A 17,707-nucleotide genomic window follows, 5' to 3' on the forward strand; every position below is an offset into this window, starting at 1 on the left:
TTAAGAGAAAATCAGGAGATCTGCAGCTTCAATCTGGAATCACATGAAGAGACAGAAGATACTGAGACAGGTTCTCCGGGGGAACTCAGAATGATTTCCATTTCTTATGTTTGTTTCACTTTGTATGAAGTGAAGTGATCCTTGTTTTTAAAGCCTCGCTTCACTTTAAGTACTTAAATCTTTGAGAATGTGCAACACGCTTTAGCTCTTTAAAACTTTGAATCCATGGAAAGCGAAACACTGACTTATCTGCCTCCATCAGAGACGTGTAGATAAGACTACAGCAGACGTCTCTCTCTTTCTCGGGCTTGTTGCTCATGTGTACTTGAAACACGCACTCAGGAATGCACTTCATCTTGTTTCGTGGAATGTGTATCACAGGGGTATCATGGGGTAGTGAAACACCTCCCTGCGAAAGGACACAAATTATTTCTCGTACCAAAAAAAGAGACAGCTGCCACACTCAGGCTGATACAGATTTTATGATCTTTAATATTCTTTCTGTTCTAGGACACCTATTACACAGGAGCTGAAGAAAAAGTATATCTTAAAACAGTATATAGTTGTGCATGACTGAAAACTATGTATTGTGCAGGAATTCCTCTTTTACCTTTATGTGCAACATCGATTTGTAAGAGAATATAAGTGTTACTGTGAGATCAAAAAGAGGATACAGCATGTTGTGAGTTTCATTTTCACATTTTCTGTAAGTCGTGTAAACCACAAAGTCAAAGCCAGAGAGCAAATTAAGTTAATAAACAAAGTCATTGTTGTTGACATATAAGGAACATTTTATGTGGAAGTGAAATCAGGGCGTCTTCATTTTCGGTCACGCTTCCTCAGGATTCCCCCGTTCCAGGTTCACTGCGTTTAAACTGTGATCGGAAAAGAAACAGACTCATGTCAACACAGCAAATCATCTACTCACATTATCCACTTATTACCACAGATGAACTTCAGGAGGAGGAGAGCCAGCACTTACTGCGTTCTTGATCAAGTTTCCAGATTTGCTGAAGATGTTTTGCCTCCTGGAGGACGGCTTGGGCGCCTCTGTGTTGTTCTGCGGGGTCGCCTGAGGCTGAGCAGGCAGATGAGGCGACGAGGACAGGGCCGGCGAGTAGGACTGAGGTTTTGAGTAACTTTGGGTTGGGTTTGGCGTGAAAGGCTGAGCTGGGATGTAAGGCTGAGATGGTGTAAAGGTTTGAGATGGTGTTTGAGTATGGGATGGTGTGAAGGTTTGAGACGGTGTAAAGGTTTGAGACGGTGTACGAGTATGGGATGGTGAGAAGGTTTGTGCCTGTGTGTATGTTTGAGATGGTGTGTGTGTTTGAGACGGTGTGTGAGTTTGGGATGGTGTAAAGGTTTGTGCCTGTGTGTATGTTTGAGATGGTGTGTTTGTTTGAGATGGTGTGTATGTTTGAGACGGTGTGTGAGTCTGGGATGGTGTCAAGGTTTGTGCCGGTGTGTATGTTTGAGATGGTGTGTATGTCTGGGCCTGTGTGTAAGTGTTTGTTGGTGTGAAAGACGGCGGCAGCGTGAAGGGCTGCGTTTGAGTCGGGGCGAACGGGTTGCTTTGAGCAAAGCTCTGTGTGTTCAGGTAAGGCTGCGTCTGCGAAAAGGACGATGGACCCGGCGTGGAGTCGAGCAGAGTGGGCGGCGGCGGCGGCGGGAAGTGATCAGATGCCTCCTGTTCGTCGTCAATGCTCCCAGAGGGGCTGAGCACGTAGTGGCTCTTCCTCAGCTCCCCCAGGCGGACCCGCTCCTGCTCCAGCTCGCTCTCCAGCTGCAGCACCTTCACCTGAGAGATACAGTGAGCAGAACGCCCTCATTAGCTTCAGAGCTCCAATCAACAGGTGATCGTAAAACAAGACAGGACGAAATGAGCCTCACCTGAGCCTCCATTTCTTCTTTCTTCAGCTTGATCAGAGACAGGCCAGAAAAGTCCATCATACCTGCAAACACATCAGTGTTAAAGCTGATATCATCAATATGTTCGATGTTTGTCTCTTGAATTTTGTCCTGACTTTCACGGATAAACAAAGCTGATGTCGGTGATCCCCTTACTCTTCCTTTAGCCACATCATTAGTTTGACAATTACATTTTCTCTTGTTCTGTGTTAAAGTTCCATATCTACTTCAGAATTATTCCTTATCATCAGTGTGTCCACCTCAAACAGTTCCACAATATACTGTCACTTTTTATTGTTTGTGTGCTGGACGTTGTGCGCAGAGCTTTTTACAAACAGTCTACGATGCAGAGTGAAGTTAGAACACTTTGTGTTCATCCTACCTGGTTTATCTGCAGTAAAGATTTTATGTCAGTGTTTATCATAAAATGAAACCAAATGTTCTTTATCACCATTCACATGTGGGGTTAATATACAAGTTTAAATGATTGACTTAACTACTGTTATTTTTTCTATACACATCATGTTGACACAACTTTTCAAAATAAAAGCACTGTAATTCAGCTGCTTTTACTTTTAAGATGAATTGCCAAACAAGAAGTGTTCCTATGAATGTCTATGCCATGATGGAATCAGTATTAGTCCATTTATGTTGGTGTTCGTCTATGGTAAAAAAATAAATAATAATAATCAAAATGATCTGTCAGCAGTTTTAACCCACAGTTTGACCCAGTTTCTAACCGCTGCTGTAGTTTATCTGAGGACGTAGAAGAAGACGTGTTCATAGACTGAGGTTACACTTCCACACCCCCCCTGACTGCTACAGTGCAATCGTTCCAAATCGCACTATAAGGTGAATGGTTCGAGGGATATGCGTTCCAGATACAGACAAACAGATGTGGAATTCATATGTAGACACATATTTTATATATATATATTTGATGGATTGCTATGAAATTAGGTCCAGACATCATCCATGTTCCCCTCAGGATGAATTGTTAGAGAACTGTAAAGTCTACTTCTCTCACCTTGGTCGGAGATCTGCAGCTGCCCGTGCTTGGTGGAGGTGACGACCACGGCGGCCATGTCGTTTACGTGTCGCGAAGCCTGCTGCAGCGTGTTCAGCTTCTTGTTGCTGCGGTCAGCCTTCACCTGAAATGATAGGAAATCACATCGACACATGTAAGAATTTAGTTCTATTCAAGTATAATTGTATATAACTTGGGGAGATGACACTGTCTTTTATGTGATTTCTCAACAAGCGCTGCATTCTTTTTAACCGAACGCTGTGCAGTCTGGGCTGATTTGGTTTTATTTTCCCAACTTTTAACATGTCTCACTCTCACTCAGAACACATTGGAGGCTCATCGGGAGATGAATTTCACACATGGACGTCACAGCACTCAAAAATTCACAACACTTAATAATCAATTACAGTAAATAAACCACAGAACTTCATGGGAACATTTTTTACATGAAACTCCTTCCCACACAGGAGACAGGCCCAATGAAAAGCGATGTCTCTGACTGGGTGGTAACATCACAACTTGATCATCACAAACAGAAAAAAAAACATACTGTACGTCTCCATTTCCATACAGAAGAGTGTGGAAGAGAGATCGGGTCCGAACATAAACATCTGAAATGTGACAGAGGTCTCTAACTCGTCTCACCATCTCATATATTGTTAAGAAAAATCTGGATCCTCATTGTAGTTGAGCCCCTCAGAGTTCGGCAGTAGAGCTACTTTCCATCAGTGGTTTAATGTGCATCATATCACTCTCACACCACCATGATCCACTCGTACAAACCCTGTTCCACAGCATCCACATCAGTTTGTGGTGGACAGTAACACAACTGTTCCTAGTCTCTCTCACTTCTCTCTCCCCCTTCTTCTCTCTCTTCTCTCCCCTCTTTTCCACCCACCTCTCATCTCTCCTCTCTCTTTTTATTCCTGTTAAGGGAGTTTTCTCTCCCTACAGCCACCCAAGTGTTGCTCGTTGTGGGAACTGCTTGGTTTCCCTATCGGTTGGTTCAGTTTCCTTTTCATAATGTATGTTGTGATTTGGCGCCATTCAAATAAACTGAAGTGAATTGGAAACCTCCATCCGGAGCATTTGAGGCGGTGACACTGCTTGACAACCTTCACTCTGTACCTTTGAGGCAGCGACCAGCTGGGCGGTGCTGGCGGCGATCTCATGTGAACAGACGATGAGCTCCTCGTACGCACCATTTTCCCCCACGACCCGGTCAGCTGAGTCTCTGAAGGCAAAGAGGTGAACACGTGCACAGTGTGTCATTCAGCACACAAGTCTTACATAACTCATCATAAGCAGAATGTGTTTGCATTGATGGTGTTCTGTTCTTACAGCAGCTGCGTGGCGCCCCAGCCCACAGCCTTAGACGCAGAGATGAGTCCCTCGGTCCAGCGAGAGTTTTTGGCATAAAAGTCTGTAACAGATGCTGCTCCCTGTGGGAACAGTGATTACAGACGCATGAATATGTATGTGCAACACTTCTGTGGTTTCTGTTATTTTTTGAGACAATGTTACCAAACTCCATACCCTGGAAATATTCCAGGGTTTTTCCATGTTATTGATTTTGAGTTATTCATTAGTTTCCACAGTACAAAAGAGAATGTGTATGTATACAATATAAACATATCAGACTGTTAATTGTGCAGGTAATATGAAGGATAGAATCAATAAATAAAAGTAGAGATTTAGGTTAAATCCTTGTTTCTGATTAGTGATCACTTGCGAGCTGCTCTTAAAGGTAAATCCAACATTTCACTGCATAGGAATAATAAATGAAAAAAGAAGGAATGAATGTGTTTATAAATATGACTTATTTAAAAAAAAATAAAGGTTTAGCTTTTTAGAGGACAGGGAAATAGGTCTGGAACTTACCCTGCCTCCTTCCACTATGTCTTTCTGTAAATCAGCAGAAGCCGTCACCAGCATATGAACAGCCTGGAGAGGAGAGAGAGCATAGCAGTAGAAATGAACATGAAGTGGAATATGAATCACAAGTTCAAAGAAAATTATTTGTAACTTGAAACTGGTTTCATACCTTCATCAGGTCTGAGCAGGATCCCAGGATACTGAGGGGAAAATAAATAAAAGTAATCAGACGTAATATGACTTAAGGAGACTTAATATGAACAGAACAGATCTACAGTTTTCATCGTACCCCTGGTTGACCTCCAGCTTAACACCAGTAGTGTCTCTCCTTGCCTGGTTCATGATCTCCTGTGAAGATGAAACGCAAACAGAAACGTTAAGTATCTAACACTGTCCAGGAGATTTTCATGTTTGTATCCGTCCTTACGTCCATACGCAGCACGGCCTCCTCGATGGCAGTGGAGGTAGCGATCATCTCTCTGTCCACCATGCTTCCCAGCTCTTCTTTCAGCACATCCCGCCCCTTTGGACGCAAATCCTACACAAGAAACAGTTTGTAACAGGTAAAAAACATATATATCTCAGTAAAACTACATGCACAACCATTATGGGTTGCACTTTAAAAATGTTCAACTGTGCAGAATTCACTGTGCCATATTCATCTGTGCAATATAAACGATTCATGTGCAAACCAATCACTGTACATATTCTGTCACATAATATCTTTATTTTCACTGTACACTTTTCTAGTTAGTACTGCTTTTTGGTGCTGTAATATTGCAAATTTCCCCATTACGAGACTAATTAAGGAAATTCTTATTCTTATTCTTATTTATGGGTACAATAGAGGTGAACATTCATTATATATGGGCAAGCTGTGGGTGAAATAAAGAGAGGGAATCTGGTCTGGTTGTACTCTTTGATTGACAGGAGGCTAAAATATAACATTAACACAACATCTTCTACCATAGTTAGAGCAATTTAGTTTTTTGACACGACAGCTTCTCATTTAAAAAAATGGATGAGAATCATCTGCATCATCATCCATTTAAATCAGAACCTGAGAAACGTTTTGGACTGTTAAAATCTATAAATACATTCAGGAAATTTACTAACTACTGATTTGTATCAAATACATTTCGCAGCAGTATGTGGTCCTACAGAATCAACTTGTTAGCACGGAGATGGAGAATTTGGCTTTTGAATTTGATGCTCCACACAAAAGGAACAACATTCAGAAAAAAGGATGAATTAGATAAAAGATTTCGGGGCAGAGTGGTTGTGAAATTAGTTTAAACTTTTGTAATATGTTCTATATTTTGTATTTTATTATTTGTATATATTGTTTTTATTCTCTTTTGTACTTTGTATTGCTTATTAATTATCTGATCATTTGTGGATTACTATTTCTTATATTGTATATTCCTCTGACACAGAGCTTACCCTCAATCGCCCTCCTTGTATAAATAAAGGTTGGAATGAATTAGTTTATGAATACGGGATTTGAAACCAAGTTTTCAGGGGCTTTAACATTGGCCCGCTAGATCTGCATGTATGACTGTGATGAATCTTTTTTAATCTAAAGGGTCATTGTGTTTCGCAATAGTATGCTTACAGCCCAAGATTCAACCTGTCCTTAGTAGTTTCTATACACTTTGTGTCTTATATATTGAAATTCTGACACATCAAGTCCAGATAACTGTTGAGGAATGTTTGACCATTCGCACACATTAATGTATATGCCACTATATATTATGTATAGTGTATATTACTATCTGTACAGGAGAATGGTACATGTCTAAATTCCGTAGATTCTCCCTTCTCTCTTAGCAAAACCCTAATTAAGGTCATAGATAAAAGGCCAACCAACAGTGCATTGTAGTGTCTACGTTGAGGGACCTTCATATCAGAAATATTGTTCCACCCTCTGGTCTCCTTGACGCATCAAGTCGACAATAACATCTTCTGCATAAGACATCAGTTGCTGCCTGAGTTCTCCTTTCAACAGCTTCCAGAAAACTTCCATAACAATAACAATAAATAAAAAAAGAAACAAAGCCGTGTCCGGAAAAGACTGTAATATTAGACCGCATAGTACCCAATGACAAATTTTTGTCTTTCTTTAATTTGAAACACAAAATGCACAGGAGATCTGAAAATACATGTCCGAAGGGATAAAACAAATCAGCTCATATTTTATGGACCCCTACAGTTCCATATTTCTGCATTTACTACATCAAATGACATACAAAGTACTCATGGTCCCAACATGATGGATCCTTGTGACCTAATTGAGAACATGGCCTGGCTCAAAGCATTGCTCACAGAGCCACTAACAATGGCTATAGTCTCTTAAAATATCCGTTCTGACCCACCTGTCCTAAGGCGAGGATGCGTTGAACAGTGTAGCGTACGGCAGAGGGGTCAGCTCTCGGTAAACTGGCCTGAAACTTAAGATCCTTCAAGAACTGCAGGCAGTTGTTGGCACAGTCACGGCAGCTGTCAGTCAAACCTGCATGAGACAAAGACACAGGACACAGAGTTAACGGTTTGTGCAAACAGTATTTAGAGGAGTGTGTATCCATAACCAGTGTGAGTGGGTTTCTCTCACGGTCAGCTTGGTCGGTTGGGGCCGAGTGCGATGTGGCTGCTCCGTTGACGATGGTGTCGGCAGAGAGGTGGGAGAACTGGGTGACCGCTCTCAACAAGCCGCTGGCATCTGAACACAACAGAGGAGCATCAGATGCACCGAACGTCTGAGGTAAACACAACGCGTCCCCGAACCTGAACACTCACCGCTCATGTTTCCCACGTAGGCCGCGTGGCTCTGCTGCATCTTGTCTATTGAAGCCAGAGTGATTTCAGCACGGTTCACCAAGTAATCTGAAAAACCAGAGCGAAAACTGGTTAGAGCTGAAGAGCAAAGTTACAAGTTAAGGACTAACTAGGTCTAAGTACTAGGAAGTTAATGGTACTGGTTTACTTTCACCTTCCCTAATGAACCCACATACGAAGAGTAAAATCTGTTAATCCACATTCTTTAATAAACTATGACATAGCTGTAAGCAGATATGCTGTGAATCTTTATTAATCTAATCATCAACAACTCTAACTGCTCCTGTTGCCGCCCATTACTAGATGCTGCTGTACTAACTGACAATGTGGTATAAGATATAATCATTGAAAATATATTATATATAAATTAGAATTATATGTTAATAAGAAAATTGTACTGCTTATATTATGATGTGCTGTAACTCATTCATGCTGATTTAAAAATCCAATGGGATAAATTATTGACCCAATTATCAAACAAAGCTATTATTCATTTTAAAAGGTATTAAATACATTATGATTAACATTTAAAAACTATTTACCAAGTTTCTCAAATGAAAGGACTGAATTAAACTGAAAACCTTTATCTGTTGGACAGATTTTTCTTTTACTTGTTCTTGTTTCTTTGTGTTAGATATGTTTACTCAGTTATTAATCACTTTGTCATCATGACTAGAATCCGAATCAATGCTCTCCTTAGAAATTGTGTGTTTTCCAGAAGTAACTCTGGTAACGCAGGTCAGCTCTTAGAAACACAGGGTGTGGATCTTGTTTTACCTCCTACAAAGATGTGTGATGGCTAGTAATTATTACTTTTATATGTTTGTTAGGTTTATAAAATAAACAATGTGACTGTTGATAAATCGATTGTTAAAGTCCTACAGTGTGTTCATTAGGATTATTTGAGGGGAGAAATTAAAAGGTTTTGTACCAGGTGAGCTGATGCAGCGGACGTGAATGGGGTCGTCAAGTTTGGCCACAGCATCCAGTATGATGCCCTCGGCCTCCACCACAGCACACTGAAGCAGACAGAACTGCTCGTCCTGCAGCTTCTGGGTCAGCTCACCTTCACGACAGGCCTGTGCTCAAACACACAAAGGAGCTCATCAATGACTAACTGCCAAAACATTCACGACAGCGTCTCTGCACAGTCATAAACACAGCTCAGTACCTGCTGCTGTATCTGGGCGTGCAAGCTTCCCAGCTCCATGCTGCTGCGCTGCCTCTCCTGCTCCATGGAGCTCTGCTGGAGCTGAGCTTGCTGCCTGAGGGAGTTCAGCTCAGACTCATGATCCCTCACCGACCGGAGCAACCCTTCCCGCTCCGCCTGCAGCCCTACTAGTGTACTGTTCAGCTGGGTACCACTCTGTGGAGCAAAACGTGAAGAGGTGCATTACTGCCAATGCTTTGCTTGAAGAGGATTTGGCGTGATGATGTATGGGGAAAGTTATTGCTACCGTTTCTTTGCTCATCAGGGCGTTGTTCGCACGTGTCAGCTCTGCTCGTGTTGAGTCTAGCTCTCGCCTCAGCCTGTCGATCTCCAGCTTCTGCTCTGCATTGATGGCCAGCTGTGGAAAACAGTTGCATATTAAGTCATCCACACAGTAAAAACAATCAAGAGGAATAAGAGTAAATATGAACCAAAAGCTGGACATGTGAAGTACTGGAAACAGAATGTGAGGGGAAGTGAGAAGAGCGGCTTGATGCAAGAAAGTTCTGCAAAATCAAAAGATGAGCTACAGCTCAAACAGGTAGATAATCATATGGATTATAATGGTAGGTGCTGGTATTGCAAAAGGAAGCATTGCTTTCTGTTTGGTAAAACTAAATCATATCTAAGCAGTACTGATAAGTGCAGACACTGACACGTTAGAAGCTTTTGAACCAGCACTCTGTAGAGTGTACCTGTTGCTGCAGCTGAGCTCTCAGCGCCTCCATCTCTCTGTTGGTGCGGTCTCTCTCCAGGTCCAGAGACCCCTGCTGCTGCTGTGCCTGCTGTCTCAGCGAGGAGAGCTCGGCGTCCCTCTCTCTGGCCGAACGCAGCAGCACTTCCCGCTCCGCCTGCAGAGCGACCAGGCTGCTGCTCACATGAGATCCCTCCTGCACAAAGTGGCACGTTAAGTAGGTTGTATGAATGAAAGTAGGGCCTGAGAACGATACGATTCCATAACAGAGCAAACAAGCAGTAACTTGCATGAATGAGAATGTAAGAGATGTCCATTAATATGTCCTGTTGTGACTTATCATCAATAAGTGACTTATTGTGGGTTAATAAGCAGTCATTCTCCAACCAGAAGGTTGACGGTTTGATCCCAGTCTTCCTCATCTTTATGCCTTGGGCAAGATACTGACCCTCCGAGTTGCCCCTCATAGAAAAAGTGCGTTGCATAGATGCACTGTGTGAATGGGTGAATGGAGATTAACTTTAAAGTGGGGTTATCAAGACTAGAAAAGCACTTAACAGACACAGACTATTTACCATTAAGGAATGAAAAGATTCATAATTTACTTTTTGTGTATATTAAATATCTAAGGACCCCAGTGACACAAGTGCTCACTTTTATCACTTGATAACTTTTACAAGTGGATGACAACTTTTAATTGATAAGACTGAATTAACTTTGTAGTTAAGAGAATTATCTGTTCATACATTTACCAGACCAGACTAAATGTATCACTCAGTAGCTAGAGAGCTTGAAACACAAAGGCCAAAAAGTTAAATAACCTTACTTTTAAATACAAACTTAAAATATGGCTTAAAGAAAACTAAGCTTGTTGTCATAAGTAATTATTCAACTTTATTTTGTGTGTTCCAGTTCAAATGCATATTGTATTGTATTTGAATGTGTTAGTGTATTGTGACCCCTCTGTAATTAGGGGTTGTTTATTAGTTTGTCCAAAGAGTTTTGATTATGGGTTTGTTGTACTGTCAGTTTGGGTGTTATGCAATGCGTGAATTATCCCCTGATATTTTTGATTATATAAAATAGATGTTTTATTTCCGATCACCTTGTAAGAACTTGCTATTGGGACAACTGAAAATCTGCTTCGAAGCTCATTTACAGTATTTTGTCTGTTGAGTAATGAGCTCTGTCAAATAAATAAACAAATAAGAAATACGTTGGAAAAAGATGTGCAGTACCCACTCACGACATCTTGACGCTAAAAGTTTGAGTGAGTACATTTTCCCAGTCTCACCATCTCTTTATTCTGCAGGGCACCGCGGAGGAGGGCCAGCTCTGCCCGCTGCTCCAGCAGTTCCTTGTTGAGGCGGTCGGCCTCCTGCTGCTGCTGACTCATCTGAGAGGCAGAGGAGTCACTGATTCAGTATTCAATCATGAGTCTTTGCAAACCAAGGCAGAAACAGATGATGTCAGACGGTGTGATGGCAGTGCCATCAGTGGCTGAAGTGGTCTCACCGTGTTTCTTTTCTCCTGCCGTAGTATTTCCACCTCACTTTCTAGCTGTGTCTTCGCTCTCAGTAAATCGCCTTGGTCTTGTTTTGTACCGGACAGCGCCTTCACTGTCTCAGCGTTCTGCACATGGAAAAATAAGTACCAAATATTAGTGAAAGCAATGTGGATCTTTTCATCTGACTATCAGACCGTAGAGAAGCATGTTCGTAAAATGTCCACCAGTTCCTTTAAGGGTGTGACTAACACACCAGTGATGGTGCGGTTTACCTTCTTCATTAAGTCGGCGTGACTGGTAACCAGCTCGGCGTGTCTCTCTTTGAGCTGAGTGTAACGAACCTCCGCTGCCTGAGCTCTGCCTGTGCAGACATGACGGGATGTGTCAGTAACGTTCAGCAACATTCATGTTTCTCATTGGCCTGCGCACAAAACCGTAGACTCACTATCTGCCTCCTTCAGTCCAATCTGGGCCCCCACATTGGCGACGTTATTGCACCGCAAAGCCTCCAATTCCATCCGCAGGCGTTCGTTTTCCACCATGGCCATCTGCTTTTGGGTGCGCTGCTCCTCCACCTCAGCTCCCAGATGATTCGCTTGAGACTTTAACTCGGTCACACACCTCTGAGCCTGCCGACAGGAGGGACAGGGTGTATGTATAAGTAGAAAGCAACAGGAAAGTCCTCACAGCTACAGGGAGAAATCTAAGACCTGAGAAGAGGTCAGACACAGCGGGAGGTGAAATGTACAAGTGCATGGTGGTGCATCGCAGGCAAATGGGAGTTGGAAATAGCAGCCGTGGCAGTGACACATGTCCAGGAACCCTTTGTGCCCAAATGCTGACATTTCATTTTATCCTAACAATTCTTCTGTGAGTCACAAGTCGAAAATCTGACTCTTTCCAAAGATCTATGATATCTGCGGCAAATCGTCCATAAGGCTGATCAGAAATTCTTCAAATGGAAAATGTTCTGCATAAATTTAACTTTTCTCATCTTGACCACTTTTACAGATCAGTTTTCCCTTTCACCCATTTACACACACAGTAATACAGTGCCTCTATGAGCTGCACATTCTCTAACACACATCCCTCACACACTGCAGGCACAGCCGTCAGGGGCAATTTAAGATTCGGTATCTTGCTTAAGGACACTTCGGCATGTGCAGATACTAATACAGAGACTGAGATCGAAATCCCAGACCTTCTGCTTACTGGAGGACCCACTGTCCCTTCTGAGCCACAGCCGGCAGAAAAATGATTGTAACTGCAGAATTTGCAAAAGAATCCTCATGTTTTCGTTAATAGCCTGGTAATCCAGTTGTCTGTATATCCGTGGGTATATTGCCAACAGGTAATTACTATTTTGGCACTTTTATGGTGCCAATTTTACAAATGTAAACACATATAAGCTAAAGAAAAAAACTTCCTCATCTAATTTCTCAGCAATTATATTTGCCGTTGTATCGATTTTGTTTAAACGTATTGACATCTTCATCCAGCCGCTCCAACAGCAGGATGCAGGACGTACCTCGTTCCTGATGAGATACAGCTCTGGTTTCAGCGCCTCCAGCTCCCTCCTCATGCTCTCAGTCTCTGTGTCTCTCTGCCCCAGGGAAGCGTCGGGTGCTGCCAGTTGGCTCAGCGAATAGTACTGCCATGAGAAAAAGCCTCAGTGTTAGCCGTACAACAAAAGGTGAATCTGAATTTTCACTTGCATGTAAACCTTATCACCTGGGTTGCTTCTCTAAACTCTGGCTGTGGCTCCACCTCCTCCTCCTCCTGCCGCTCCTCGTCGGGCATCACCACCACTGGCTTCTTATACTCGGCCAGGGCAGCAGCTCGCAGGAAGTTTGGTGGAGACTGCAGGGTCATAATACACAAAACACACAGGCGTGACTGAAAATCACAGAAAGCTGATTCATGTACACACAGACATTTCCAAACCTTTCACTTACGTCTGGGAGATCTGGGATCTGGATGATTCTTTTGAAGAACTCTATTTCCCTGGCTCTGTCAAAGAACTGTGATAGGCTGTGGAAGAAAATACCGATCTTGTTAGAAATACTAAAAGGTCCTGATGCAGAATAACGATCACACAGTTGCCCTACTAGGGCAAGAGGGATTTTCTTAAAATTTGATGCATGGATTTGTATGTTGTTTTTCTAGAAAACAAAGATTTTTAGCTGCACAGATGAAATCTTGAGTTGCATTTTCTTATGAAGCAAGACCATTACATTTTCACAAATGGTCTAAAATACTCATACAGATGATGAACAACTGGAGCGGCACGTTCATTTTTATAACCTTCTATCATAATCCTGGAAGTGATGATATTAGGGGTGATTTAAAAAGATTTGACAGATTTATGTTTCCGTCAGTGATTTGTGAATTTTGTTACAGGCAATGATGGTCTTAAGACCTACACATCCCACATCCGCCCCACATGCCACATTAAATGGTGGCACTTGGGCCGTCCCCTCTTGTTTGCCGGATCGGGGCCATATGTAAGCTATAGCAATACTGCATGTCTACCAAAAGTGCCAAATGTGGCCCGGATTTGTTTTATTCTATTTGAGCCAAAAAAAATGAACTATGTATCCCACCTGTCGCTTTAAGTTCACATCCAGGATTACACTTTGCCCAGAGTAATGCATGTTTGCCAAAAGTGACCCACGTTTCTTTTGGGATATCTGGGCCATATTTGCAATTTTACAAGTGGCCAACTTATTACTCAAATCCATTTAGTCAAATCCACAAGAGGGCCAGAAGTGTCACATCATTGCCTGAAGTGGCCCACGTCCGTATGCTATCTGTGAAGGATCTGTCGTTACCTTTTCCCGTTTTTTTTGTAAATGTACATGCAGCCCTCTGGTCGTGGCTTGTATGGATTCATGGCACAGTAATGAAAGTCTCGATAACTCATTTATTCACTAACAACCTACCTCATGAAGAGCTCACGGAACCGCTCTCGGTGTCCAAGAAGAGCATCTGGGGTGATACCTGCAAAGCAGAGGACATGACCAGTAAGGTCTGAGTGGATCAAAACATACTGTGTGTGTGTGTGTGTGTGTGTGTGTGTGTGTGTGTGTGTGTGTGTGTCACTCACAGCTGTGGAGTTTAAACATCAGCCTCACAGAGAAGTGGTAGAGGAAGCTGCAGTCCAGTATGAGTGGTATCAGAGGAGTCAGCCTGCACCGTCCAGCTGGAGTGTCAGGTTTGGCCCCGTTGGTATCGAGCTGACGCAGAACTTTGGATGAAGAAACATGAAAGCCAAATTAAAGGATTAGTCTGGTAGTATTCTTTATTAAGTCTTTCAAATAACATGACCTCTTATTTCTTCTATTATCCCCATTGGTTTTATTAGTGTTGTTCAATTACATATTGATGCAAAAATACTTTTATGTATTTGAGATGCACCTTGCAACCTAGGTCAAATAATATTGTAATCTGTTGTTTACATTTATATATTTTTAACCATTAATAAAATATATAGGCTATATTTATAATATATTTCAAAATGTGTTATATATTAAGCCAGAATTAAGATGCTTGAGAAAAGAACCACAGACAGTGCAGGGAATTCAGAAGGAACTGATCACTGATACTTTAGACAGGATTACACTATAGACTAACCTGTCTCAGACATCTTCAGTCCAGCGTCCATGTAATCCAACAGCTCCTGTGTCATATCCAACCTACGGTATAAGAAACCACATATTTAACAGGAAACAGTAAAATGATGTGGCAGCTGCTTAAATTCAGGTGGGTGAGAGAAGAGAACTTACACTTTGTTCATGTCAGTTCCTGCTTCCCTCTCCAAAGTCTCATCACTGGCCTCCATGTTGGCTGGAATCACCTTGTGCTGTGGAGGAGGTTTTTGTCGTCAAACCAACATGTTGTAATTTTGAGTTTGTTTAGTGTCATTAGATTAACCAATAGAAAATTATTACCTTTGCATGGAATTCCATTTTGAGGCAGAGGAATTTGGCTGACAAGGCGACGATGTGGCCGTATCGATCATGCAAGTTTCCCTGGAATGAATAAGGATATATTAGGTTGAAATAGATAAGATCAATTAAAAAATAAACACAAGTAAGAGAGCTCATGGGAGAGAGCATATGAAAGACATATTGCAACCAGTGGTGAGATGTAACAAAGTACATTTACTTCGTGACTGTACTTTAGTACATTTTCCATTTATCTTTACTTAAATTAGTAGATTTACTTTGGGGTAGTTTTCCCTTTTACTCCACTACATATGTCCGTACTTTCTACTTCTCTACATTTTTTATCATCAACAATGCTGATTTAATGAGGTAGATAATAAAATATAATCAAAAAGTATGTTTATGTTACTTCAAGTATACATAAAAGCAATTACTTACTTACTTTTACCCCAGTAGAGAATTTCCTCAACAACTGATTTCAACTATTTTAATAACAACTATAACAATACTGAAGTATGGTTTGACTTTTCTACTTTGAATACACGCTTTTTCACGGTGTCTACTCACCCAGAGGATGCCCATATCTTTCACGTTGCGACAGTATCGGTGAGAATCTCTAACAGCCTGTATGGGACCAGACAGACACACATGAGATAAAACATCCACAGTGTGAAAGTGAAACGTGGAAAAGTTGGTCAGGGAAAAGGAGATATAGAATTGGAACTTGCGTTTCTGTGGCCACCCCTGAGCAGTTTGTGCAGCAGGTAGCAGAACTTCCAGCTGACTATGGAGTTACTGGACAGAGGCAAGTTCAGGGCGTAGGACCAGAAGGTGGCGGCTCCGCCCTCCTTGTGACTCCCCATGATGATGTCTTCGCAGCAGTTAAGGAAACTCCAAGGTACCGAAGCACAAAGGTGAACTGTAGTGAAAAGGTCCTATATGTAATATGTCCAATTCAACCTCAGACTCTTGTCTGGAGAAATATTTTTGACTATGAGCCATGCTTGCATTGTTTGGTGTGATGGCAATGTCAGCTGGTGATTCCACTGGTGTAACTGAAATATCTCAACAACCAATAAATGGATAGCCATGAAAGTCTGAGATATTCACGAACCTCAGAGGATGAATCCCTCTCACGTTTCCTCAAGCTTGTTGGACAGTGTGAATGTTTCATGATTTGTTTGGTAAATTCTGTTGATGGGTTTTACAAGAAATACTATCTATCTTATATAATAGTATAAAGTCCTTGAAGTTGAAATGTTAACAGACTATAAGAACACAATCAGAATATCATAAAATAATCAAAATGGAGACATCAGGAGGCAGCTACAAATATGAATCCATTAACAGGACTGTATGAATGCTCAATGAACGGGAAGGAACATACAAACACTTTGTTTACGAGCCATAAATGTCAGATATAAAGAAAGGGGAGATATCTTAAAATCGACATAGTAGAAAGCATGTCTTTATATGATCTCCAAAGGAAAAATCCTTATAACTTTGATGTTCCCCTAACACGCTCCATAGGGCCACCATTTGGATTAAGTTTATATTTCAGAGACAATTGTCTTAACTAGTTGAAGGACCGTCATAAAATTCTTCAGATATTTATACACCTCAACTTTTCCTCTGCTTTTAGTAGCAGGGGAAATATTTACCAGTGCAATTAAATACCCGCAAAACTAATGATCTAATGAGCAGCTTCATCTGTAACATACTTATCTAATTATTAACATGAAGCTATCTCACAAAACCAAGTGGAGATTTTACACCAACATTTGACCGAGGACATATTGAGCAGTTACCTTTAAAACAGCAGGGATGGCTGTAGACAAGTTCAGTTTCAATTCATTTTCTCACTAAATACATTTTCTATTTTCTATTTCAGGCTGTCTGAAACAGTAGCAGTTTGGCTGTTTGTTAGTTTTTAAAGGATACTGCGCACATATTTCTCTTTGGGCGGTGTTTCGGCTGAGGTGACGGTTTTGCTGATGTTGTGGAGCTGAAAGAAATGAAATGAAATCAGGACACAAGATAAAGATCAACCTCCATGAGCCAACGTCAGGCTCGAGGAAATATATGAGAAAGAAGCGACAGAGTTGGATTGACCCAGAGGACAAATCTTTTCTTCTCAAGTACATGAGATTAGGACAATGTTGTTTTTTGTTGTTTTTAACTTTCTAATAAAAATGATCTTGTCGTGCGCCGTCCATGGTTAAAATAGTCATCACATGTTTGTTGTCAACAGGTAACACACTAGAAAAGCCTTAAAGGGAATCTGGATAAACCAAACCTCTTGACCCTCGGGTAAAAACAAACATATTTAGCGCTGCCAAAAGAAAATCATTCACTCACCTGTTGTTTACCAAACTGCTCCTTCTCCGCAGCCAAAGCCTTCTCCGTCTTATTGTCGCTTTTATTCTTTGTTTTGCTCATCCTGCTTACTGTGCTCCACAGACACTACAAGTCCGATGGTCCCAATCCAGGTTTCAGCTCATTACCACCTTTAAGCAAAAGGTGCGTCACATGCGCGCGGCGGATATTATCTAAAACGTCCCTCCTCTCAAAGTGAACCTGAGAGCGGATGAAGTCGCTTCTCTTGTGCGTAAAAGCGCACCACGGTCTCACCAAATGCGTAAAAACGCGCGATGAAGACAAAAATGATGCGTTAGATAGAATGTGCGAATGTCAGGCTGTAAAA

General features: G+C 41.6%; 1 protein-coding gene and 1 long non-coding RNA gene across 3 annotated transcripts; one reads left to right on the forward strand and one right to left on the reverse strand.

Annotated features, from left to right (window-relative positions):
* Positions 1-474: 474 nt before the first annotated feature.
* Positions 475-17,605, reverse strand: LOC133974777 (huntingtin-interacting protein 1-related protein-like). 2 transcript variants are annotated; one of them, XM_062412512.1, is made up of 33 exons: positions 17,362-17,605; positions 16,945-17,008; positions 15,732-15,874; positions 15,571-15,627; positions 15,007-15,087; positions 14,842-14,918; positions 14,690-14,751; positions 14,163-14,303; positions 13,999-14,056; positions 13,012-13,087; positions 12,788-12,916; positions 12,585-12,707; positions 11,502-11,685; positions 11,329-11,417; positions 11,065-11,181; positions 10,844-10,945; positions 9,551-9,745; positions 9,103-9,213; positions 8,817-9,011; positions 8,577-8,724; positions 7,607-7,693; positions 7,422-7,529; positions 7,186-7,322; positions 5,238-5,348; positions 5,100-5,158; positions 4,980-5,010; positions 4,817-4,879; positions 4,277-4,377; positions 4,064-4,169; positions 2,936-3,059; positions 1,891-1,952; positions 983-1,798; positions 475-875 (listed from the first exon to the last, which is right to left on the reverse strand). In XM_062412512.1, the coding sequence occupies exons 1-33, from the start codon at positions 17,440-17,442 to the stop codon at positions 840-842; spliced, it is 4,074 nt and encodes a 1,357-aa protein (XP_062268496.1). In that variant the 5' UTR covers positions 17,443-17,605; the 3' UTR covers positions 475-839. The 2 variants fall into 2 exon arrangements, with proteins under 2 accessions (XP_062268496.1, XP_062268495.1); XM_062412511.1 differs by lacking the exon at positions 475-875 and having other exon boundaries at positions 885-1,798.
* Positions 2,948-4,785, forward strand: LOC133974778 (uncharacterized). Its single transcript, XR_009924696.1, has 3 exons — positions 2,948-3,089; positions 4,075-4,183; positions 4,279-4,785. It is a non-coding gene; the product is annotated as an uncharacterized LOC133974778 (long non-coding RNA).
* Positions 17,606-17,707: the final 102 nt, after the last annotated feature.

This window comes from Platichthys flesus, chromosome 19, assembly GCF_949316205.1.
Source record: "Platichthys flesus chromosome 19, fPlaFle2.1, whole genome shotgun sequence".
In the NCBI taxonomy this organism is placed as follows: Eukaryota; Metazoa; Chordata; class Actinopteri; order Pleuronectiformes; family Pleuronectidae; genus Platichthys; species Platichthys flesus.

Coding starts and splice junctions, on each gene's coding strand:
- LOC133974777 (XM_062412511.1), bottom strand. CDS start 17,442: ATGAGCAAAACAAAGAATAAAAGCGACAATAAGACGGAGAAGGCTTTG. Junction 11,686..12,584: donor TGTATCTCATCAGGAACGAG/GTACGTCCTGCA, acceptor TCCTGTCGGCAG/GCTCAGAGGTGTGTGACCGA. Junction 4,170..4,276: donor TGGGGCGCCACGCAGCTGCT/GTAAGAACAGAA, acceptor CTTTGCCTTCAG/AGACTCAGCTGACCGGGTCG.